At 41.9% G+C, this 23,258-nt stretch overlaps 2 protein-coding genes, 1 long non-coding RNA gene and 1 other non-coding gene across 6 annotated transcripts; 3 read left to right on the top strand and 1 right to left on the bottom strand.

Annotated features, from left to right (window-relative positions):
* Positions 1-62: 62 nt before the first annotated feature.
* On the top strand, positions 63-9,109 carry LOC109895850 (synaptosomal-associated protein 25-like). Of its 3 annotated transcripts, none has more exons than XM_031790512.1 (8): positions 63-521; positions 5,207-5,390; positions 5,870-5,911; positions 6,153-6,201; positions 6,464-6,581; positions 7,504-7,641; positions 8,538-8,682; positions 8,778-9,109. In XM_031790512.1, the coding sequence occupies exons 2-8, from the start codon at positions 5,307-5,309 to the stop codon at positions 8,841-8,843; spliced, it is 642 nt and encodes a 213-aa protein (XP_031646372.1). In that variant the 5' UTR covers positions 63-521; positions 5,207-5,306; the 3' UTR covers positions 8,844-9,109. The 3 variants fall into 3 exon arrangements, with proteins under 3 accessions (XP_031646372.1, XP_031646373.1, XP_031646374.1); XM_031790513.1 differs by lacking the exon at positions 6,464-6,581 and adding an exon at positions 7,078-7,189; XM_031790514.1 differs by lacking the exons at positions 63-521; positions 5,207-5,390; positions 5,870-5,911; positions 6,153-6,201 and having other exon boundaries at positions 6,211-6,581.
* Positions 9,110-17,621: 8,512 nt separating this feature from the next.
* Positions 17,622-20,000, bottom strand: LOC109905484 (uncharacterized). Its single transcript, XR_004203107.1, has 2 exons — positions 19,897-20,000; positions 17,622-19,528 (listed from the first exon to the last, which is right to left on the bottom strand). It is a non-coding gene; the product is annotated as an uncharacterized LOC109905484 (long non-coding RNA).
* Positions 18,993-19,065, top strand: trnar-ucg (transfer RNA arginine (anticodon UCG)). Its single transcript has one exon. It is a non-coding gene; the product is annotated as a tRNA-Arg (tRNA).
* Positions 19,434-23,240, top strand: LOC109905482 (uncharacterized). The gene is made up of 5 exons (XM_020502876.2): positions 19,434-19,566; positions 20,568-20,799; positions 21,015-21,479; positions 21,625-21,678; positions 21,797-23,240. The coding sequence occupies exons 2-5, from the start codon at positions 20,661-20,663 to the stop codon at positions 22,273-22,275; spliced, it is 1,137 nt and encodes a 378-aa protein (XP_020358465.1). The 5' UTR covers positions 19,434-19,566; positions 20,568-20,660; the 3' UTR covers positions 22,276-23,240.
* Positions 23,241-23,258: the final 18 nt, after the last annotated feature.

Raw genomic sequence — 23,258 nt, forward strand, 5'->3', positions numbered from 1 at the left:
TTTATTGTAGCTTTTTGACTGACTTTTACAAACCATGTCAATAATAATGTTGATTCCTATTCAGTTATTCATCACTCTTAACTTCCACCTCTGCCGACTAATAGCCGAATCTTTGCTGCCTATTACCTTTATTTACACACTGCATGGGCAAAAGGAGAGAGGAGCACAACAGAACAGCGGCTGGTGACGTGCACAGGTACCCGGGCGGTTTCCAGAGCAACGAGAGAGCGGCTGTTCAAGGGGGCGTGATCGCGGAGGAAGGACTAGAGACAATAAAATGAGAGACCACTCGCCGGGATGCAACGTCGAAGATAGAGCCACCAATTGGGTGAGCGGGTGGTAATCGGGGCGTGTCATCGGACTTACCTGGGGGCAGAGCGGACCTGGAAGGCAGGAACAAAAACCTTCGAGATGATGCAGAGGGACCGGGTAGATCAATGAACAAACAGGTGACGGATGTTCCAGTGGATTGTTGGGCAAAGTCGAGGCAAACACGACCCCTCATATACATTAAGTTAAAGGTAAGTTTAGAGGCGATTTAACAGTGTTTATCACTTTATAGACGTAGGTGGTTTATATCTTATAATATAGGCTATGTGGAGGCTAAGCTTGACCCATCGCATCAACACTGTTTATCTATTTATTTACAGCCTAAAAGAGTTACAACAAAGACTGGCTAAATCCACTGTTTGATAAGTTTGTGAAAGTTAAATACAAAATCAAAAATATAAGTATCTATTCTTGATGTAAACAAATATGCATGCTACTTGGTACTATGTGAACATTGCAATAATAGGTCTCATGAAACACAATTTGCTGAATCCTCCCATTCCTTGTAGCTGCCCAGTCCTTGATGAGGTGATCAATGCTCTTCTTGAAAACATGTTTCTATAACATCATATTGTCTTATTAGTGTTTTAGTGTAGGGGGTAGATTATTATTCTAGTAGGGATGTAGAATTAATGGTATTTACTCATCAGTGGTAATTACTATGGTGGCAGTCCTCTTCAGTGGGTAGCCATGATCCGTGATGTCAGAAGCCATGTTATGCAGTGGACACTCATCTCTGTCCTTTTCAGGGGCCATGCAGGTTGACATTTACAGCAGGTTAACGTTAGACAAATATATAGCTCTGAGCGGGTTGGCAAACACACATGTTGTCAAACAAACACACACATTGTGTTCAGAATCAGACACTGTATGATACTTTCACAAGTTTGTCATCTGTTGAATTTGAGGGGAATCAAATATTCAGATATGTCCCTTCAGATAGGTTAGGCATTGGTTATAGGCTATTCATCCATAGTGGTCACTCAGTTTATAGCACATGACCAGGGGTCTCCTTTAGTGTGGGTTACGGGGGGGGGGGGGGGGGGGGGGTTGGTGGGTGGGTGGCATGACAACTTGCACTTCATCAAGCTAGTGTGCACTAATGGAAGATAATATTACACCCTACACCACCACTTAATCAGCCTTTTAAAAAGCATCAATAACATGCCTAAAAGGTGCGAATTTCCCCCCCAACTTTTAGGGGATTTTCCCCAAAACTATGAATCAGCATGCTTGTCTCATTTCAGCCCTTCTGTTTTATTCGTTCCTCAAACGTGCTATGAGAACACCCTAACTTACTTCCTCTGATTGTCCTATAACTATGTTGATTGGGACTGTGACTTTCTTTCATATTCATTCTGTTCTTCTATTTAAGCATTCGAAATCAGGCACGTGTCGCACATAATACTTCACAGCTTTTTTTAATAGAGTAAGTTCTGTGTCTGAAAGATAGGCAACCCTGTTATATGTCTCCCTCGTGAGTTGTCAAAATGGCTGTCATGACCATCAACGATGTGATGCGTAGGTGGGTGAGTGGGAGTGCAACAGGAAGCCTTTGGTTGAGATGTATTGTCTGTCTCACTCATCTGTCTATCTGGTACAGCAGATACAGTGGTCATTGAATCAAGGGCAGGAGACAGGAAATCTGCACGGAGATAAAACAGCTCTGGTTCAAAGTTCTCAAAGTCTCATTCCAAACCATCCTTTTATTTATTTTTTTAGTTGAAATCAAAATCAAATCAAAGGTATTTATATAGCCCTTCGTACATCAGCTGATATCTCAAAGTGCTGTACAGAAACCCAGCCTAAAACCCCAAACAGCAAGCAATGCAGGTGTAGAAGCACGGTGGCTAGGAAAAAACTCCCTAGAAAGGCCAAAACCTAGGAAGAAACCTAGAGAGGAACCAGGCTATGAGGGTTCGCCAGTCCTCTTCTGGCTGTGCCGGGTGGAGATTATAACAGAACATGGCCAAGATGTTCAAATGTTCATAAATGACCAGCATGGTCAAATAATAATAATCACAGTAGTTGTCGAGAGTACAACAGGTCAGCACCTCAGGAGTAAATGTCAGTTGGCTTTTCATAGCCGATCATTCAGAGTAGCTCTACTGCTCCTGCTGTCTCTAGAGAGTTTAAAACAGCAGGTCTGGGGCAGGTAACACGTCCGGTGAACAGGTCAGGGTTCCATAGCCGCAGGCAGAACAGTTGAAACTGGAGCAGCAGCACGGCCAGGTGGACTGGGGACAGCAAGGAGTCATCATGCCAGGTAGTCCTGAGGCATGGTCCTAGGGCTCAGGTCCTCCGAGAGAGAGAAAGAAAGAGAGAAAGAGAGAATTAGAGAGAGCATACTTAAATTCACACAGGACACCGAATAAGACAAGAGAAATACTCGAGATATAACAGACTGACCCTAGCCCCCCGACACATAAACTACTGCAGCATAAATACTGGAGGCTGAGACAGGAGGGGTCAGGAGACACTGTGGTCCCATCCGACGATACCCCTGGACAGGGCCAAACAGGCAGGATATAACCCCACCCACTTTGCCAAAGCATAGCCCCCACACCACTAGAGGGATATCTTCAACCACCAACTTACCATCCTGAGACAAGGCCGAGTATAGCCCACAAAGATCTCCGCCAAGGCACAACCCAAGGGGGTGCACCAACCCAGACAGGAAGATCACGTCACTGATTTCACCTTTACTTAACCTGGTAGTTCAGTTGAGAACAAGTTTTCATTTACAACTATGACCTGGCCAAGATAAAGCAAAGCAGTGCGACACAAACAACACAGTTACACATGGGATAAACAAATGTACAGTCAATAACACAATAGAAACATCTATAAACAGTGTGTGCAAATGTAGTAAGATTAGGGAGGTAAGGCAACAAATGGACCATAGTAGCGAAATAATTACAATTTTACAATTAAACAGTGATAGATGTGCAGAAGATGAAGGTGCAAGTAGAGATACTGGGGTACAAAGCAGCAAAAAAATAAGTTACAATATGGGGATGAGGTAGTTGGATCGGCTATTTACAGTTGGGCTGTGTACAGGTGCAATGATCGGTAAACTGCTCTTACAGCTGATGCTTAAAGTTAGTGAGGGAGATATAAGACACTAGCTTCAGTGATTTGTGCAATTCGTTCCAGTCATTGGCAGCAGAGAACTGGAAGGAAAGGCGGCCAAAGGAGGAGTTGGCTTTGGGGATAACCAGTGAAATATACCTGCTGGAGCGTGTGCTATGGGTGGGTGCTGCTATGGTGACCAGTGAGCTGAGATAAGGTGGGGCTTTACCCAGCAAAGACATATAGATGACCTGGAGCCAGTGTGTTTGGCGACGAATATGAAGCGAGGGCCAGCCAACAAGAGCATACAGGTTGCAGTGGTGGGTAGTATATGGGGCTTTGGTGACAAAACAGATGGCACTGTGATAGACTACATCCAATTTGCTGAGTAGAGTGTTGGAGGCTATTTTGTAAATGACATGACCAAATTCAAGGATCGGTAGGGAAGTCAGTTTTACGAGGGTATGTTTGGCAGCATTTATTTTTTATTTTTTACTTTTATTTAACCAGGCAAGTCAGTTAAGAACACATTCTTATTTTCAATGACGGCCTGGGAACAGTGGGTTAACTGCCTGTTCAGGGGCAGAACGACAGATTTGTACCTTGTCAGCTCGGGGGTTTGAACTCCCGTCTGGAGGTTTGTTAACACAGTGTCCAAAGAGGGGCCAGAAGTATACATAATGGTGTTGTCTGCGTAAAGGTGGATCAGAGAATCACCAGCAGCAAAAGCGACATCATTGATGTATACAGAGAAAAGAGTCGGCCCGAGAATTGACCCTGTGGCACCCCCATAGAGACTGCCAGAGGTCTGGACAACAGGCCCTCCGATTTGACACACTGAACTCTATCTGAGAAGTAGTTGGTGAACCAGGTGAGGCAGTCATTTGAGAAACCAATGCCGATGTCAATCACCGCATTCTCAGATTCGAAAGCCAGGTCGATGAAGACTGCTGCAGAGTATTGTCTTTTATCGATGGCGGTTATGATATCGTTTAGAACCTTGAGCGTGGCTGAGGTGCACCCATCCTTATACAACAACTTCTAACTGTCATCACATATACAGTACTTGTCACAATCATTGCAGCCCTTCATTCCCAGACAAAACATACTGTTAGTTCTGGTTGTCTCTTTTCTTTCCTTCTGTCTTCCTCCCTCCCCCACCTCTCTCCCTCTTTTTCTCTCTCCATTTCTTTCTCTCCCTCTCCTCTTGTCTCTCAGCATGTTGCCTGGGTGAGGCAGGTGGTGATTAATGGTAATTATAAGGAGGCTGCTGCATGGTGCACTGTCATCTCGACTCCCTCACAACAGAATGGAAGGAGTGTATGTGAGATGCATGTACTGTAGGTGAAAGAGTCTGAGGAACAAGAGAGGTTTTGTGAAATAGGCACCAATTATGTTAAGCAATGAATGGAATATGATCTGAAAGTATAGGCAGTAGAGGCACAGAGTCGAGTGGGGATGGAGAGGGGTGAGGAGAAAACAAACAGGGTAGAAAATTCAGTGATCAAACTGACATGCCAGGTGCAAATATTCAGGTTTTCAGAACTATGGGGCTCCAATGGCGGCTGAGAGAAAGGCTGTGTAGCCACAGAGTTGAACCAACAGATCATGCTGAAATCATGACTGATCCAATGTGTCCTTAATAGTATTGTTCCATGTCTTCAAGCTCACTCAAAGAGAAATGGGTAATTAGAAGGGTAATTTTCTGGGTGATACTGCCTAGATTTTCTAATTACTGTACTCTGCACAAAAACTGCCCATAAAGAGCTCTGCACTGTTGCACTGTTTTCATTGTCTTTACCAGGACGGGTGTCAAAGCCACCTGATGCACTAGCCTTGCTTCTTGGGAAAGAGGCTCCTGAGCAAACCAGACAGACTGTGCTGTCCTTCCGCGGCTTCGGCAGATGTCAGGCAAGATGGCTGCCGACTCGCCCGTGAGGACAGAGCAGGAGGAGCTGCAGAGGAGGGCCAACCAGGTAACAGATGAGGTAATGTCACATATCATCTCAAGAGCACTAACTTCTTTAACTTTGAAATATCAACAACAGAAGGTTCAGCTGCACTTTTTTAAGATCAATACACAATTTCCCCATAGCCGTTGGCTGTTGACCATTGGCCCCCACGATAAAGGGTAAATCATGCCTGGAGCTATAGAAAAGGTTACCTGCCATACCCAGGCATTGTTTTCAGAGTTGCAATATCAAGAGATTACACAGTGACATCACCCTAAGCCACTCTCCCAGAGGGTTTTCCCCTTGGGTAAAGGTTACTTACTGCACATCACATCTAATTCCCAGTCCAATTACTTCAGCATCAGCAAATTCCCTGGAGAAAGGCCCCAGCATTCTGTACAAACACATTCTTGGCACACAGACCACTGAAATGAGTCTGTTTATGTTTTTAGTACTGTATCTAAGGTAACTAAATCCTCTAATTGTGTCCTGTCTCTCTGACCCTCCTCATCCAGTCCCTGGAGAGTACCCGTCGTATGATGCAGCTAGTAGAGGAGGTATGGGAGACTCAGCACCTGCCACTCACTCTGCCTCTGTTGACCAAGCCCTAATAATGACACGTCATCGTCATTATAATCACAGTATCTCTGGTTGATTTCTTTTGGCAGCCTACCGATAATGTACTCCATTCATTCAGTCCTTTAACCTAAGAGTCTTCATTTGATTCAATGCAAAAATCATGAACATTATAGCCACATTATGGTGAATCTAATCTAATGCCATTTCTGATCTCAACAGAGCAAAGATTCAGGAATCCGGGCCCTGGTCATGCTGGACGAACAAGGAGGTAATGAAATGGACGTTATATAATAATTTTCTCCCATTGGAAGATGTGGACACATCGATGTCAATCTTACAACATAAACCTTAGATGGTCCTTGTTCTTGTATGTATATCCATAAGTGGGTGCTCATGTTTTTGTCAGTATACTAGATGAGTGTAGGCTATTTGTGTGTCTGCTTTTGTGTGTATGTACTGTATGTGTGTGTTCCCTCCTGTGTCTCTCCTATCCACCCTACTCATGTTCCCCACCTGCCCCATATGGGCAGAGCAACTGGACCGCATCGATGAGGGGATGGATCAAATCAACAAGGATATGAAAGAGGCTGAGAAAAACCTCACTGACATGGCCAAGTGTTGTGGCCTGTGCATCTGGCCCCGCACCAAGTAGGTCTGCCCTGCTCTGTGGACACCTGTCATCTGTGTGTCACCTGAGTGCCCGTCAGGCCAACCGGCAACCAGACAGTCTGTCTGTCCATCCATCCCGCCTCTGCTCCAGTCCATGATTCATTTTGTGTCTGTTTTTGTTTTGCTCCATTATGAGATTGGGTGACTAGAAGTCTGCAGCAAAGTTAACTACAAGACAATGATGGTCATGTCCCAAAACATTTATATTTTACAAACAGTACATCTTCTACTCACACAATACCAGGCATTTTATGGACTTGTGTGTACCATTATTAAATCATTTGTGTCCTGTTCTCAGTTTTGGGGTTTGCACATACCATATTTGCGCAATTGCATTATGCTTGACCGCTGGCTTTCCTTTGTCAGTTGGGGGCTTTGGTGAACAGTTTTGTGTTATATTACGTTCTCCCTCATTCTCCCCACTTTCCTCCACCTCTCCCATTCCTACCCTTCCCTCACGTTTTGCGTTGTCCAGAGCAACTGGAGCGGATTGAGGAGGGCCTGGACCAGATCAACTCGGATATGAAGGAGGCTGAAAAGAACCTCACAGACCTGGGCAAATGCTGCGGTCTGTGTTCCTGTGATAAGTAGGTGTTGGCAGGTGGGAGGGGTTATGAGTGTCAGGAGCAGATGGGGATAACATGGTTCCTTCCTCAAGTATTAATGTGCATGTCTGTGTGCCGGTCTTTACAGTTTGTTTGCCAGTTGCTGCGCATAAGACTCCTTGCTTGGCTTGTCTCTTACTTCCTTCTTCAACATGTCAGGGCTTAGATCAGAAGTTTTGTTTATTTCATGCAGGTGACCCTTTGTTGTACTCTTGAGTTAACACAATGTACTGTGGTATGAAGATTTGTGTGTATGGCTGTCTGATGTGCTCTGTCCTGTCTGTGCCTCTGCATAGGCTGAAGGACTTTGAGGAGAGTGGTGCCTATAAGAAGGTGTGGGGGAACAACCAGGATGGGGTGGTGTCCGGCCAACCGTCCTCACGCGTGGTGGATGAGAGAGAGCAGATGATCATGAGCGGAGGCTACATAAGCAAGTAATAATGGTCAATGGCATGACAACCCCAATAGCAAGGCAACAAATCCCAATACTCAAAGACGTGCACATGCCCTCACTATTCCTAAGAGAACGACAGCTTATTTTTGTTGTACACACATACAGTAGGCCTATATCACACCATTATGGATATGGGCTAATAATTCCATTTTTTTCTCCATAGACAAGTTTTGGGCCGCTAATTCCAAACAGCGTAAAAAAAAAAAAACATTTAAAAAAACTGTAAAAACGTATTTAATTTTAATAGACAAAAATGATGAATTCAGGAATTTAGATTTCATTGTAATGTTTGAGCATAAGAACACAAAAATGAGCTTAAAACTGCTAAATGTTCACTCAGCTTCATAGCAGAATGTATAGAATTGCAGGAAATTAACATTTCTCTCAGGTCGATGGAAAAATGTGTAAAATTGCTAGAAATTGGCTTTAAAACACAAAGATCCTTTCCGACACAACAACCACCGAAGCCTTTTTTTGATCCAGAAAAAAACCTTGAACTCTGATGCAACATGCACATATTTTTTGGTTTACAAGTATTTTCTGATGAATTTGGCCATTGAAAATACTTGCTCATTTATAGCACCAAGGACTGTGTACCTAACAGAGGCTGTGTGTGGCAGCCGGGGGATATTTACTCTTGTCTATAACACATTGACATATAGAACCAGTCACCTGTCATGTGCGGTAGGAGCACCTGGCCAAACAGAGGACATTTATACAAACCTATGCCCCTCCCTGGATGCAGGGAAAACACGCCTTCCCGAAAACAGTGATGTACTGAAACTTATGTTAAATGTACAAACTGACATCTGCAAAATCTACATTCTGCCAGTGTGTTTTCTCTTTATCTGTATTTCTGTCTTGTCTTTCCGTCAGGGTGACAAATGATGCACGCGAAGATGAGATGGAGGAGAATCTGGGACATGTAGGCAGCATTATAGGCAACCTGAAGAGCATGGCACTGGACATGGGCAATGAGATCGACACGCAGAATGTCCAGATTGACCGCATTCAGGGCAAGGTCAGTCCTATAGTACCTGCCATACAGCTATTTATTCAATAGCAATAGATGACCAATTCTGTGTTGAACATGAATCTAATGTGTTGTTTTTACAGGCCATTCTCAATGTATCCCGCATCGATGCTGCCAATCAGAAAGCTAACAATCTAATGAAGAGATAAAGAGGAAGATTGTCCATCTCTGCTGTGTGATCTTATCTACTCCCTGTCGTTCTGTGCCAATATGCGTTCAGTGACCGTTCACCCACATAGAAAATCTGCCAAATGATCGTGTATGCCTTATCCTAAAGTCTGAGCAGCAGGGTACACATCATTATTCATACCTGGCTCTACATTAACCCACGCCTGTTTGCCAGTCTCTGTTCAGTTATTACATTCCACTCTTGGTACTCCATGTCACATGTCACATGACAAAAAAAAAAAAAAGAGTACAAGAAATGGAACGCTAGAGAGACTGGTACCCAGATACCCAGCCTGTACCACACTGCTGCCACCTGTTGGCTAGATTCTTTTCTAGAAACGAGATACACATTCCCTTTGCTCTTTCACCATCCTCCCTCCCTTTCCATGCCCGTCCTCTATGGAGCCAGATACCTGCCATAAGATTGAAGGTACAGTACCCGTGAAAAGTTTGGACACACCTACTCATTCAAGGGCTTTTCTTTATTTTTAAAATATTTTCTACATTGTAGAATAATAGTGAAGACATCAAAACTATGAAATAACACACATGGAATCATGTAGTAACCAGAGATTCTTCAAAGTAGCCACCCTTTGCCGTGATGACCGCTTTGCACACTCTTGGCATTCTCCTCAGCAGTTTCATGAGGAAAATGCTTTTCCAACAGTCGTGAAGGAGTTCCCACACTTGTTGGCTGCTTTTCCTTCACTCGGTCCAACTCATCCCAAACCATCTCAATTGGATTGAGGTCAGGTGATTGTGGAGGCCAGGTCATCTGATGTAGCACTACATCACTCTCCTTCTTGGTGAAATAGCCCTTACACAGCCTGGAGGTGTGTTGGGTCATTGTCCTGTTGAAAAACAAATGATAGTCCCACTAAGCGCAAACCAGATGGGATGGCGTATAACTGCAGAATACTGTGGTAGCTATGCTGGTTAACTGTGCCTAGAATTCTAAATAAATCACACACCATCAAACCTCCTCCATGCTTCACGGTGGGAACCACATGTAGAGATCATCCTCTCACCTACTCCGTGTCTCACAAAGACACGGTGGTTGGAACCAAAAATCTCAAATTTGGACTCATCAGACCAAAGGACAGATTTCCACCAGTCTAATGTCCATTGCTCGTGTTTCTTGGCCCAAACAAGTCTCTTATTCTTATTGGTGTCCTTTAGTAGTGGTTTCTTTGCAGCAATTCGACCATGAAGGCCTGATTCACTCAGTCTCCTCTGAACAGTTGATGTTGACATGTGTCTGTTTCTTGAACTCTGTGAAGCATTTATTTGGGCTGCAATTTCTGAGGCTGGTGACTCAAATGAACTTATTCTCTGCAGCAGAGGTAACTCTGGGACTTACTTTCCTGTGGCTGTCCTCATGAGAGCCAGTTTCGTCATAGCGCTTGATGGTTTTTGCAACCGCACTTGAAGAAACTTTCAAAGTTCTTGACATTTTCTGTATTGACTGACCTTCATGTCTTAAAGTAATGATGGACTGTTGTTTCTCTTTGATTATTTGAGCCGTCCTTGCCATAATATGGACTTGGTCTTTTACCAAATAGGGCTATCTTCTGTTTACCACCCCTACCTTGTCACAACACAACTGATTGGCTCAAACGCATTAAGAAGGAAAGAAATTCCACAAATTGACTTTTGTCAAGGCACACATATTCATTGAAATGCATTCCAGGTGACTACCTTATGAACTTGGTTGACAGAATGCCAAGAGTGTGCAATGCTGTCATCAAGGCAAAGGATGGCTACTTTGAAGAATCAAATTTAAATTTTGATTTGTTTAACACTTTTATTATTTCATAGTTTTGATTTCTTCACTATTATTCTACAATGTAGAAAATAGTAAAAAAATAAAGAAAAAACCTTGAATGAGTAGGTGTGTCCAAACTTTTGACTGGTACTGCACGTACCGTTACAATCGTAAGAAAATCCATAGGTAAATTGTTAGGATCGTAAGAAAAGCCATGCGTGAAACAAAATGTAATCTGCGCACATACAAAGCACCATGTTACGATTACGGACTAACATTTTAAGCTTGAACAAATCTTGTGTTGCAATTCTGACATACAATAATACCTTTCACAGTTTTGTCAGTTTCATCTCACCAACAAAAAAAACGTACAGCAAACGTCCTGTGAGGAGTGTTACCCGAACAAGCACAACACAGTATATACAAAATAGAAGTCAGGGAAACCGGAAAGGGGTATCCTGCACATTTTCAATTTAAGTCTCCATGTTCTATTACTTCTCAGTTGAATTTACTTCACATTTAGGTAGCTAATGTAATGGTTTGTTTGCCAGTGCAAGTCTAGATAGCACTAGCTGAAATATGCCTACAACAGTGAAGTTTCAGTCCGCTAGGTGCATCTCTACTGCATGGACATATGACGTGGACATCCCCATGCATGCACCTTATCAAAATATGACTAATTCAATATTGCACCATTCCACTCACTGGGCTCTGTCTGCAATCATAATCAGTAATATATACCAGTGGTGTAAAGTACTTAAGTAAAAATACTTTAAGGTACTACTTAAGTAGTTTTGTGTGGTATCTGTACTTCACTTTATTATTTATATTCTTGAGAACTTTTACTTCACTACATACCTAAAGAAAAATGATGTACTTTTTACTCCATACATTTTACCTGACACTCAAAAGTACTCGTTACACTTATCAAGAGAACATCCCTGGTCACCTCTACTGCCTCTCATCTGGCCGGACTTACTAAACACAAATGCTCTGTTTTTGAATGATGTCTGAGTGTTGGAGTGTGCCCCTGGCTATCCGTAAATTTTTTAAAACACAAACAATTGTGCCATATGTTTTGCTTAATATAAGGAATTTGAAATTATGTATTATTTTACTTTTGATACATACAGTGGGGCAAAAAAGTATTTAGTCAGCCACCAATTGTGCAAGTTCTCCCACTTAAAAAGATGAGAGAGGCCTGTAATTTTCATCATAGGTACACTTCAACTATGACAGACAAAATGAGAAAAAAATCCAGAAAATCACATTGTAGGATTTTTAACGAATTTATTAGCAAATTATGATGGAAAACCAAGTATTTGGTCAATAACAAAAGTTTCTCAATACTTTGTTATATACCCTTTGTTGGCAATGACAGTCAAACGTTTTCTGTAAGTCTTCACAAGGTTTTCACACACTATTGTTGGTATTTTGGCCCATTCCTCCATGCAGATCTCCTCTAGAGCAGTGATGTTTTGGGGCTGTTGCTGGGCAACATGGACTTTCAACTCCCTCCAAAGATTTTCTATAGGGTTGAGATCTGGAGACTGGCTAGGCCACTCCAGGACCTTGAAATGCTTCTTATGAAGCCACTCCTTCGTTGCCCGGGCGGTGTGTTTGGGATCATTGCCATGTTGAAAGACCCAGCCACGTTTCATCTTCAATGCCCTTGCTGATGGAAGGAGGTTTTCACTCAAAATCTCACAATACATGGCCCCATTCATTCTTTCCTTTACACGGATCAGTCGTCCTGGTCCCTTTGCAGAAAAACAGCCCCAAAGCATGATGTTTCCACCCCCATGCTTCACAGTAGGTATGGTGTTCTTTGGATGCAACTCAGCATTCTTTGTCCTCCCAAACACGACGAGTTGAGTTTTTCCAAAAAGTTATATTTTGGTTTCATCTGACCATATGACATTCTCCCAATCTTCTTCTGGATCATCCAAATGCTCTATAGCAAACTTCAGATGGGCCTGGACATGTACTGGCTTAAGCAGGGGGACACGTCTGGCACTGCAGGATTTGAGTCCCTGGCGGTGTAGTGTGTTATTGATGGTAGGCTTTGTTACTTTGGTCCCAGCTCTCTGCAGGTCATTCACTAGGTCCCCCAGTGATTCTGGGATTTTTGCTCACCGTTCTTGTGATCATTTTGACCCCACGGGGTGAGATCTTGCTTGGAGCCCCTGATCGAGGGAGATTATCAGTGGTCTTGTATGTCTTCCATTTCCTAATAATTGCTCCCACAGTTGATTTCTTCAAACCAATCTGCTTACCTATTGCAGATTCAGTCTTCCAGCCTGGTGCAGGTCTACAATTTTGTTTCTGGTGTCCTTTGACATCTCTTTGGTTTTGGCCATAGTGGAGTTTGGAGTGTGACTGTTTGAGGTTGTGGACAGGTGTCTTTTATACTGATACCAAGTTCAAACAGATGCCATTAATACAGGTAACGAGTGGAGGACAGAGGAGCTTCTTAAAGAAGAAGTTACAGGTCTGTGAGAGCCAGAAATCTTGCTTGTTTGTAGGTGACCAAATACTTATTTTCCACCATAATTTGCAAATAAATTCATTAAAAATCCTACAATGTGATTTTCAGGATTTTTTTTCTCATTTTGTCTGTCCTAGTTGAAGTGTACCTATGATGAAAATTACAGGCCTCTCTCATCTTTTTAAGTGGGAAAACTTGCACAATTGGACGGCTGACTAAATACTTTTTTGCCCCACTGTAAGTACATTTTTGCAATTACATTTACTTTTGACACTTAAGTGTATTTCAAATCAAATACTTTTAGACTTTTACTCAAGTAGTATTTTACAGGGTGACTTTTACTTGAATCATTTTCTATTCAGGTATCTTTACTTATACTCAACGATGACAATTGGGTACTTTTTCCACCACTGGTACCTACCAGGAATAATGAAACATAGATTAATATTAGATATTTGGTGAATCTATGAGTTATGTATGACCACTGGAGTCTTTTCCACTCAAAAATGTTTTTATAGAATATTTCATCACAACATCTTGCCAAAGCATATTCTATGGAATAACATGATTTATTTGAATCGGACCATGAACATATGGACTTTGAAATTAACAAGGGAGAGGTTAAACATAGGCTAAATCTGGCATAAGCTTATTCCCAAACTTTACAATAACTATGTTGCAGTGGTTTTAGGTAGTCTCAGTATAAGCTATTCCCTCCATCGCAACACTGCTGCCCAGTTGAAGAGCTTGTGATCTCCACGCAGCACCACAGCACCATGCGCCTTCGGAAAAGCAGGCCTCAGCTTCAGAAGATGCCCTCCTGGAGGCATGCAACCATAGTCATTATACCCTTAATGCAGGCCTTTTTGCCTACTAGCCAAATAGTGCAGAGCATGCATGATAGGTGCAACTCGTCACTCCAACATATTTTAACATTTAATTCATCCTTCTTTCAGTTCAGTCAGTCAGTATGTCATCCATTCAGTAATTTGTCTGAGCTGCAATAGGAACTAAATCAAAGAGAATAGAACAGTCATCCAGTTTATTGAAATCCATGTGTATTCAAAATTATCCAAAGTTCTTTAGCCTGTCACTATAATAATTCTATGAACAGGCCTTCAACTTGGCCTTCAACTTGTAAGCATTGCAATTTAGGCTATAATTTTGGGTGCTGGTGTCTTGCAGAATCATTTTAAAGGGGAGATCAAGCTGATCCTAACTGTTATAGGCCAATTTCTATTTGGCCCTGTTGATCAAGTGTTGGAAAAACTTGTCAATAATCAACTGACTGGATTTCTTGATGTTTATAGTATTCTCTCTGGTATGCAATCTACTTTCCGCTCAGGCTATGGATGTGTCACTGCAGCCTTAAAGGTCCTAAATGATGCCACCATTACCCTTGATTCTAAGCAATGGTGTGCTGCTTTTTTTTATTGACTTGGCAAAAAGCTTTTGATATGGTAGACCATTACATTCTTGTGGGTCGGCTAAGGAGTATTGGTGTCTCTGAGAGGTCTTTGGCCTGGTTTTCTAACTACCTCTCTCAAAGAGTGCAGTGTATAAAATCAGAACATCTGTTGTCTCAGCCACTGCCTGTCACCAAGGGAGTACCCCAAGGCTGGATCCTAGGCCCCACGCTCTTCTCAATTTGCATCAACAACATTGCTTAGGTAGTAGGAAGCTCTCTCATCCATTTATATGCAGAGGATAGAGTCTTATACTTTGCTGCCCCCCAGATTTTGGGTTAAATGCTCTACAACAAAGCTTTCTCAGTGTCCAACAAGCTCTCTCTACCCTTAACCTTGTTCTGAACAAAGGCCATGTGATTCAGTAAGAAGAATGCCCCTCTCGCCACAAGTGTGATTACTACCTCTGAGGGTTTAGAGCTTGAGGTAGTCACCTCATACAAGTACTTGGGAGCATGGCTAGACTGTACAGTGTCATTCTCTCAGCACATATCAAAGCTGCAGGCTAAGGTTAAATCTCGACTTGGTTACCAAACTAACTCTGATTCAGATGACCATCCTACCCATGCTAGATTATGGAGACGTAATTAATAGATAGGGTGCTCTCTAGCAGCTAGATGTTCTTTATCATTAGGCCATTAGATTTGCCACCAATGCTCCTTATAGGACACATCACTGCACTCTTTACTCCTCTGTAAGCTGGTCATCTCTGTTTGCCCGTCGCAAGACCCACTGGTTGATGCTTATTTATAAAACCCTCTCAGGCCTCACTCCCCCCTATCTGAAAAACCTACTGCAGCCCTCATCCTCCACATACAACAACCGCTCTACCAGTCACATTCTGTTAAAGCTCCCCAAAGCACACATATCCCTGGGTCGGTCCTCTTTTGCAGCTGGTGACCGGAATGAGCTGCAAAAAACACTCAATATAGACAGTTTTATCTCCATCTCTTCATTCAAAGACTCAATCATGGACACTCTTACTGACAGTTGTGGCTGCTTCGCGTGTATTGTTGTCTACCTTCTTGCCCTTTGTGCGGTTGTCTTAGTCCAATAATGTTCGTACCACGTTTTGTGCTGATACCATGTTGTGCTGCTGCCATGTTGTGTCGCTACCATGTTGTTGTCATGTTGTATTGTTACTATGCTGTAGTGTCATGTGTTGCTGCCATGCTATGTTGTTGTCTTACTGTAGGTCTCTCTTTATGTAATGTTGCTGTGTCTCTCTTGTCATGATGTGTGTTTTGTCCAAAATGTTTATTTAATAAAAAATTGTTTATCTCAGCCCCACCTCTGCAGGAGGCCTTTTGGTAGGCCGTCATTGTAAATCAGAATTTGTTCTTAACTGACATGCCTAGTTAAATAAAGATGAAATACAATTAAAATAAATAAAAACTTGCATTTTATAACTGTTTTTAGTATAGGCTCCCCTTAATAAAAATAAACCCTAGCTCGCAGATACTAAATACATTTTAAAATAGAAGAAGAAGCACATGCAGTGGCTGATAGGGAAAACAGATCCGGCAATTAGAATAGGCTTTAGATAGTCTTGACCATTTGGGACCCTGTGGCTATTTCAATCAGGACTGGTTATAGCCAAGACTTAATCAATATTTAGTTTTGTCTCATTTATTGATATGGATATAGCCTCTGCGTGATGGGGTTGTGCAATGCAAATGGCTATAACAAGCCTAAATACAGAGTGGAATTCACTAATACATCAGTCAGAATGCCTAATATAAGACCTAGTCAGTGCTCCCAAATACTGGAAAAAGTTTGATTCATTAGGTTACATGACACACCACAATAGCCCGAATCAGCTATAAAAATAAATTATGCAATTATATTTGGCCATTAAATAACACACAACAGCATGGCATATTTAGATAGCGGAATAGGCCTAAATCACATTCACTTTCTATTTTGCAGCTCAGACGGTTCTTCTAGACAAGGCTCTTCTGTGTCTTTATCATTCTCACACAAGTCATTTCCTGAAAGCCCAAGCCTATTCTACGTAATCTACTGTTATTGAATTGAATTTACTTTGGGTAACAGACATATACAACAAAATGTACAATGTGGACCCAGAGGATATCACTTGAAAGTATGAATTAAAATGCTTATTTCCAAAGTGGTCCTCAATGGTAAAAACAATAGCACATATAATGATTAAAAGGCCAGACAAAATTACAAACAACCATAAATACATGTATTTATATTGACATCCTAAAAAGTGGCCCTATTCACTGCACTTTTCCCCCCTTACCTTAAAAATCAACCATATTCATTTCGCATTAAAACAATCTATCCATTACACATCATACCGGTCCTCATATAACCTGGGGCACGATCATTAAGATGTCAAACATATGATTGAGTTTAAGTTGGTCCACTCTGGACTCCAAAGGCAACAAGCCCACCTCCCGGAACTCCAGTACCCCTATGTGGTTCTGGGGGGGGGACATTCAGCATATACCTGATAACATTTTTTGATAGCCCACTATACCAAGCAGAGCAGACATAATCAAAATGACATGGAATCAAGGTTGAGACAAGCATTTTCTTCACTTTGATGTTAAAATATCTAAAGTAAACTCACCCCATTCCGTACAAATGTGCGCAACCGCAACATTCAAACAAGGCTACAAAGAAAACTAATGGGACTGTAGTTGACTTCAAAATCTGGGGTGTGAACAACATTTCTATTCAAGCGTTGATCGACATGGTAATGGCTCTGTAGTATTGGAGAAAAGTTGGAAAAACGGACATCGTGATGTGTCATGCTGTAACGTACAGCACGCATAAAGTAACCATATCTGTCTTACAATCTCTCTCCACCAGGTGTAGCACTTCTCTCATCCTTTAAAAACAAGAAATGGACAAATGACGGGGGGATACCTAGTCATTTTTTGCATCATCACTGCATGCGATCATCATTCTCAAAGCTACTGTTTACTTCTAAGATCACTTTAGCACCGCCCTAAAAACCTGATTCCAATTTCACACAAACCTTCAAATAGGTATGTAATGACACATTATATAAACTCTTTATAGTGTTTTATTTACATTTTAGAGGCAATATGGTGATAAGTTGGACAGATCGAGTGAAAAAAAGCAAATTTCCCACACATATCTCCTTATCACTATCACGCATTAGTTTCGCTTCCCCACCCGCCATTTTTAAAAAGACCCGACGGGGCTCATTGCCTTCTTGAATCATGGAGAAACGGGCAGCGTGGGGGTCATGTAATTGATTCTGTTGGAAAGGGGAGAAATTGTGCTTTACAATGGTATTGACATTACAGTTGATCTGGAAGTATTACGTTTTGGGGCGTTAAAATAAGGTAAATTGTATGGACCAAGGCGATGTTCAAAAGTGAGTGAGTTTACGTTATTGTTACGATATCAAAAATGTCCATTTGTTTGCCATTTTAGAAAGAATTTTGGCAGCAATCCGGGATTGATCTAGGGACACACCAAGATAAGTTACACTTGTTTTAGATTCAAACCTTACCTGCACAGTTTACCTTTATCTTGTTAGCCCTAAGCAATCTACAGAACAAGAATAGACTGACGCGTTTCAGAAGAACGTCTTTGTGTCTGGCCATTTTGAGCCTGCCACAAATACTGATGCTCCAGATAATCAACTAGTCTAAAGAAGGCCAGTTTTATTGCTTCTTTAATCAAAACAACAGTTTTCAGCTGTGCTAACATAATTGCAAAAGGGTTTTCTAATGATCAATTAGCCTTTTAAGATGATAAACTTGGATTAGCTAACACAACGTGCCATTGGAACACAGGAGCGATAGTTGCTGATAATGGGCCTCTGTACGCCTATGTAGATATTCCATATTCCAATATCTACACTGTATTTCTGATCAATTTGATGTTATTTTAATGGACAACAAATGTTCTTTTCTTTCAAAAACAAGGACATTTCTAAGTGACCCCAAACTTTCAAATGGTAGTGTACATTCAACCTTTTGGCAGGTATCTGGCTCCATAGTCCCCTTTTGATGCAGAAGGCATCAGTGGAATTGGGTTTCTATGCTTGTTCAAATCAAATCAAATGTTATTGTCACATGCTGAATACAACGCTTACTTATTTGTGGTCACCAGGCAGACAAAAGAAATTGGGAAGGGATCAACATTCTGTGTTTGCTTTGCTTTGAACACTTTAATGAATTTTATCTGTCAATGAGGACAATAGTTTTTTTAAATGCACTTTATAGCTCCGTTTTCATTTTTATTTATTTAACTCAACAGTTGCTTAATGGCAGACTGCATTCTCCCATGTAGTTTGTGTTAATATTGTGAACTGGACATGTTTGAGTTTTCGTTAAGACTATATTAGCACTTCAATATAGCTCATGCTAGCCTTAAATTGCAAGTTACTGTGATCTTTTTCATAGACCGCGTGGCCTAATGGATAAGGCGTCTGACTTCGAATCAGAAGATTGAGGGTTCGAGTCCCTTCGTGGTCGTTTAACTTCTCTAGCGTTACTTATTTAGATATGTTGTCAATGTCACTACCTAAGTATTGTCATGTCTCTTGAAGCCAAGAAAATAAAGGATTATTGACATTGAGCCTATTTTGTTTTAGATTGATTAGCGACCGATTTATGCATGCTATATTCTTACAATTCGGTAACCTAGTATTTAAGACCGTCATATGATTTAGTAGCAACATGATTTGGTTGAGGAATGTCACCACAGGGTGTGTACTCGTTCAATCAATGACTGTACGTTATTATGTAACAATAGTAGCAGTGATTGATGCACGTTGAACTGTAATGTGGCCATTCTTGGCATCATACCAAATTCGTATTCTGGTAAGATTTCGTAATGTTGCGCTCGTGGCCGCCTGTAGGTCATGGAAAATGCGCGATCAGAGTCTGCGCAACTCAGCGTTCTTCTCGTCGTCTGTGCGAAGTTTATGAAGCTGCACTGCAAGAGGAGAAAAAAAAACATTCGTCACTCTATTGGTAATTCCTGCTCTATCCAATGAATCACAACTTCACATTTGTTGTTGCTAACTCTTTTGTCAAGGTGATTAATTACTAAGCTAGTTAACGTTTCTATATCAACAAACAATCTGCAAAAAACGCGGACGACCTACGTTAGCTAGCTAGCGTTAGCTCGCTAGCGACCGACATTAGCTAACGTTCTTTCAAAATGGTAGCTAGCTAGGCAGAATGCGTAGGAAAATCTCGCTATTGGCTTATCAATTAATCCACAACAAATCTGTAATGATCTCTGTTCGTTTTCAAATTGGTATTTTGTCCCCTTCGTTGCATGGCAGGATGCACGTTTACCGTGGTTGAAAACACTGGCCTTCGAATTACCGCAAAATAGTGTAGTTGGCTACATTCAGCGTAGAGTACACAAGGGGGGCTCAACAAAGAACCAGGAAGCATAATGCTCATTGGCCTAGCAAGAGAGTGTAAGATTGAAGCTGCTAATTATACGAATGGTTAATTTAAAGACGTACCCACATTTAATTCCCATGCAGAGTTTTATTTTTTACCACGAATTATTATGTCAATGTCAGGTATTATTGGCAATAGTAATGTTGTCCTGACTACTGGAATGTATGCCTAGCCTACAATTTTTTAATAAAGAGGTTGATGCATTATAGAAGTCATGTTTTAGGCACACTTAGGGATGGATCCCTGGTCTACCCATTGATACACATATTATTTTCCCACAGAACAAAAATCTTACCCAAACATTTTATAAATTCAATGCACTCTTTACTTTATTCTATAATATATGCATAATAATAACTAATATATGCCATTTAGCAGATGCTTTTATCCATAGCAACTTAAACGTGTGCATACATTTTTACGCAGGCATGGTCCCGGGAATCAAACCCACTACCCTGGCGTTGCAAGCACCATGCTCTACGAACTGAGCTACATAGTCTCTTAAAACACAGGGATTCCTATCAGTTGTGTGTTTTACATTTTGTTCTCTCCTGCAGGCTGACAGTGCCAGGGGTGGTGCCCTCTCAGGTATAGGTGGTTATCTCTTGGGCGTGTAAACAGGACAGGCCAAGGGCTGTTAGGAGTGCAACATGAATTTTAAATTCACCTATAGCGAAATAGAGGAACTTGGGGGCAACTTGCCCATGAAGAAAAGGAAGTCACGCTTCACCTTCGATGAAGTCCATCTGCTGCTGACTGAAGTCAAAAGAAACAGGCACATCCTCGTAAGTAAGTACCTCCCCTCAGTGTGTACTGTGGGCACAAATTACATGAATTTGATACATTTACGAAGTTTATGCATAGTAATGTGTGATGCCTTTGGTCATGATCAGCATGAAGCACTCAAAATAGACACATGTTCGCTTTGCATTTGTTTGTCTCTTGTTCCCTGCTTGCCTTTTATTCCTTGGTGTGCTATTATCTGCCTTTGTCACCCACCACAGGCAAGTTCAACCAAGGAGCCTCGTCAGACCTGAGGAAGCGAACATGGGCGGACATCGCGATTCACATCAACAAAATTAGCGAGTGCCAACGGGAGGTCATGGAGATCGTTAAGAAGTGGGCGGACCTAAAGTGCGATGCCAAGCGTAGGATGGTGGCCATGCGAGGGCCTAACGGTGTCCGTATCTCACAGAACCTGTCGCCGGTGGAGAAAATGGTGCACGAGATACTATCCATGTCCCCTCCGAACAAGGCCACCATGGGCAGTATGAATGATGAAACTGAGGAGAATGACTTTGGTGACATGTCAGGGATGTCGACTCGCTCCTCTGGCACCTCTAATGGTATGGCTGGCCTTCATCACATGGCTATGCCTGTCACCAGCTCCCATGCGATGGGCTCGTCTATGTCTCCTTTCTCAACTCCGGATAAAGATCTTGGCATGTTCTCTCCGATGCCATTTGGCCGTGAGTCTTTCCTGTATTCAGAACAATGTTTCTCTTTTTCTCATGAGCTCTTTCTCCCCAACACTCATGCATTCAACACACTCTATTTACATGTTGTATTGATTATTATTATCTTCTTTGTCATATTATTTTATTGTCCTTTTAGGGGATCCTTCTCAGTCATTTCAGGATTTTTCATTCATGAAACCAGTCGATGAAGGTAAAACTCTTTCTCTCGCACTTTGTTGTTGGTAAAAGTGTTTGCACCTAGGTTTCCGTGTAATTATGCATCTATGAACTGTGTGTGTATTCACATCGTGTTTATGTATTGCCCATAGACGACAGTCTGGGATTTGAGGACCTAGAAGAGGAGCCGCGGCACATGGGCTCCTTCCGCCCCCCTGCTGAGCCTCGTCGCACCTATTCCAGATTTGCTGCCTCTTCCACCGCTGTGTCTTCCTCCATGGCTACCTCCTCGTCCTCCCACCCAGCTCACTCCTCTTCCTTTCTCCCTGCTCCTCTCTCCTCTTCCACCTCTACAGGGTCAGTCATGGGGCAGGGGGCAATCCGGAAGCAGCTAGCCCACAGTGCCTCCCTCAGTCTCAAGGAGCAGCAGGCCACTACTGCCCTGCTAGGGGCCGTGTCAGGGTCTTTGGGGGCCCTGGCCCAGTCCGTGCAGCAGCTGGTGGAGTCGCAGCAGGAGTTTGTACGCGACTCCCTGCAGATGCAGCGAGAGACTGTGAGCGTCCTGCGAGACTTCTCCACCAATGCCCTGGCTCTCCTGCGGGACAAGGTCAACGGCCACCCACCGCCTTAACTCCCAGTTCACCAACAGAACACAACACACACACGGACCCTACCTGTGAAGTGCTTGCCCGTGGACTGAGATCATGTCATTAATACTATTTGCTGATTCACCTTGAGAATGAGTATGCTGCCACTAGTATAGAGAGTACTGAATAGCAGGAAGCCCAAATAAAATTATGAATATCTTTATATACTGGAGATGAGCTTTCTAACCAGTGACTGGTTTATTGTTACTTTTGATTAAAAAGAGCAATGCATCCACGTGTCATGGTTCCAGAATTATGGTAAATCATATTTTTTGTATTTTTTTTTTACTGAATGAAACAAGACTGGACATTGCAAGTATGTTTGTCAGAGAAAACTTGTGCAATACTCTAAAAACGCTTTTCGAGTGTAAGCGAACTGTTGATCTGCTCCTATTTTGTTTTACATAGCCTCGTTTGCAGGCTTCCTCTAACAAGTATGCAATGACCGGTCATCCACACACATTCCAAGCATAACCAGCCACATTTATAGATTAATTTGGATCAAATGAATTAAATGACTAAGAAAAAGAGCAGCACGTACATGTGGAAAGTATGAATGAGATTTGATCTGCCAACCTCTGTCATTACTATCCAAAAGTTAGGTGGTTTGGTTTTCAAACGGGCAATAAATCACACTACAACTACAAGACGACTAAATAGAAACTGGCCATATTTGTAGCATTTGCACTTCAATTTAATGTATTTTCATTTTGTATTGAGTTTAAATTATGAGTGTCTAACTTTTTAGAAAAGTTTTGAGTTATATTTTGTCAATGCTGAAGAAATGTGTTTTTATGAAAAAGTAACCTTTTTCACTGAACTTCAATTAACTTTTTGTTTTTCCAGACTGAATGATTTTTAAAACATACTCTAGACTACTGTACTGTAACATGTAATGTGTGACTCCTTCAACCAAATCTTGAGAATAAAACAACCTGTTTTTAACCTATTTGTTCCTGGAGGCAGC

This window comes from Oncorhynchus kisutch, linkage group LG15 (assembly GCF_002021735.2).
Source record: "Oncorhynchus kisutch isolate 150728-3 linkage group LG15, Okis_V2, whole genome shotgun sequence".
NCBI lineage: Eukaryota > Metazoa > Chordata > Actinopteri > Salmoniformes > Salmonidae > Oncorhynchus > Oncorhynchus kisutch.

Coding starts and splice junctions, on each gene's coding strand:
- LOC109895850 (XM_031790512.1), top strand. CDS start 5,307: ATGTCAGGCAAGATGGCTGCCGACTCGCCCGTGAGGACAGAGCAGGAG. Junction 6,202..6,463: donor CATGCTGGACGAACAAGGAG/GTAATGAAATGG, acceptor CCATATGGGCAG/AGCAACTGGACCGCATCGAT. Junction 6,582..7,503: donor TGCATCTGGCCCCGCACCAA/GTAGGTCTGCCC, acceptor GCCTCTGCATAG/GCTGAAGGACTTTGAGGAGA.
- LOC109905482 (XM_020502876.2), top strand. CDS start 20,661: ATGAATTTTAAATTCACCTATAGCGAAATAGAGGAACTTGGGGGCAAC. Junction 21,480..21,624: donor CTCTCCGATGCCATTTGGCC/GTGAGTCTTTCC, acceptor TTGTCCTTTTAG/GGGATCCTTCTCAGTCATTT. Junction 21,679..21,796: donor CATGAAACCAGTCGATGAAG/GTAAAACTCTTT, acceptor TATTGCCCATAG/ACGACAGTCTGGGATTTGAG.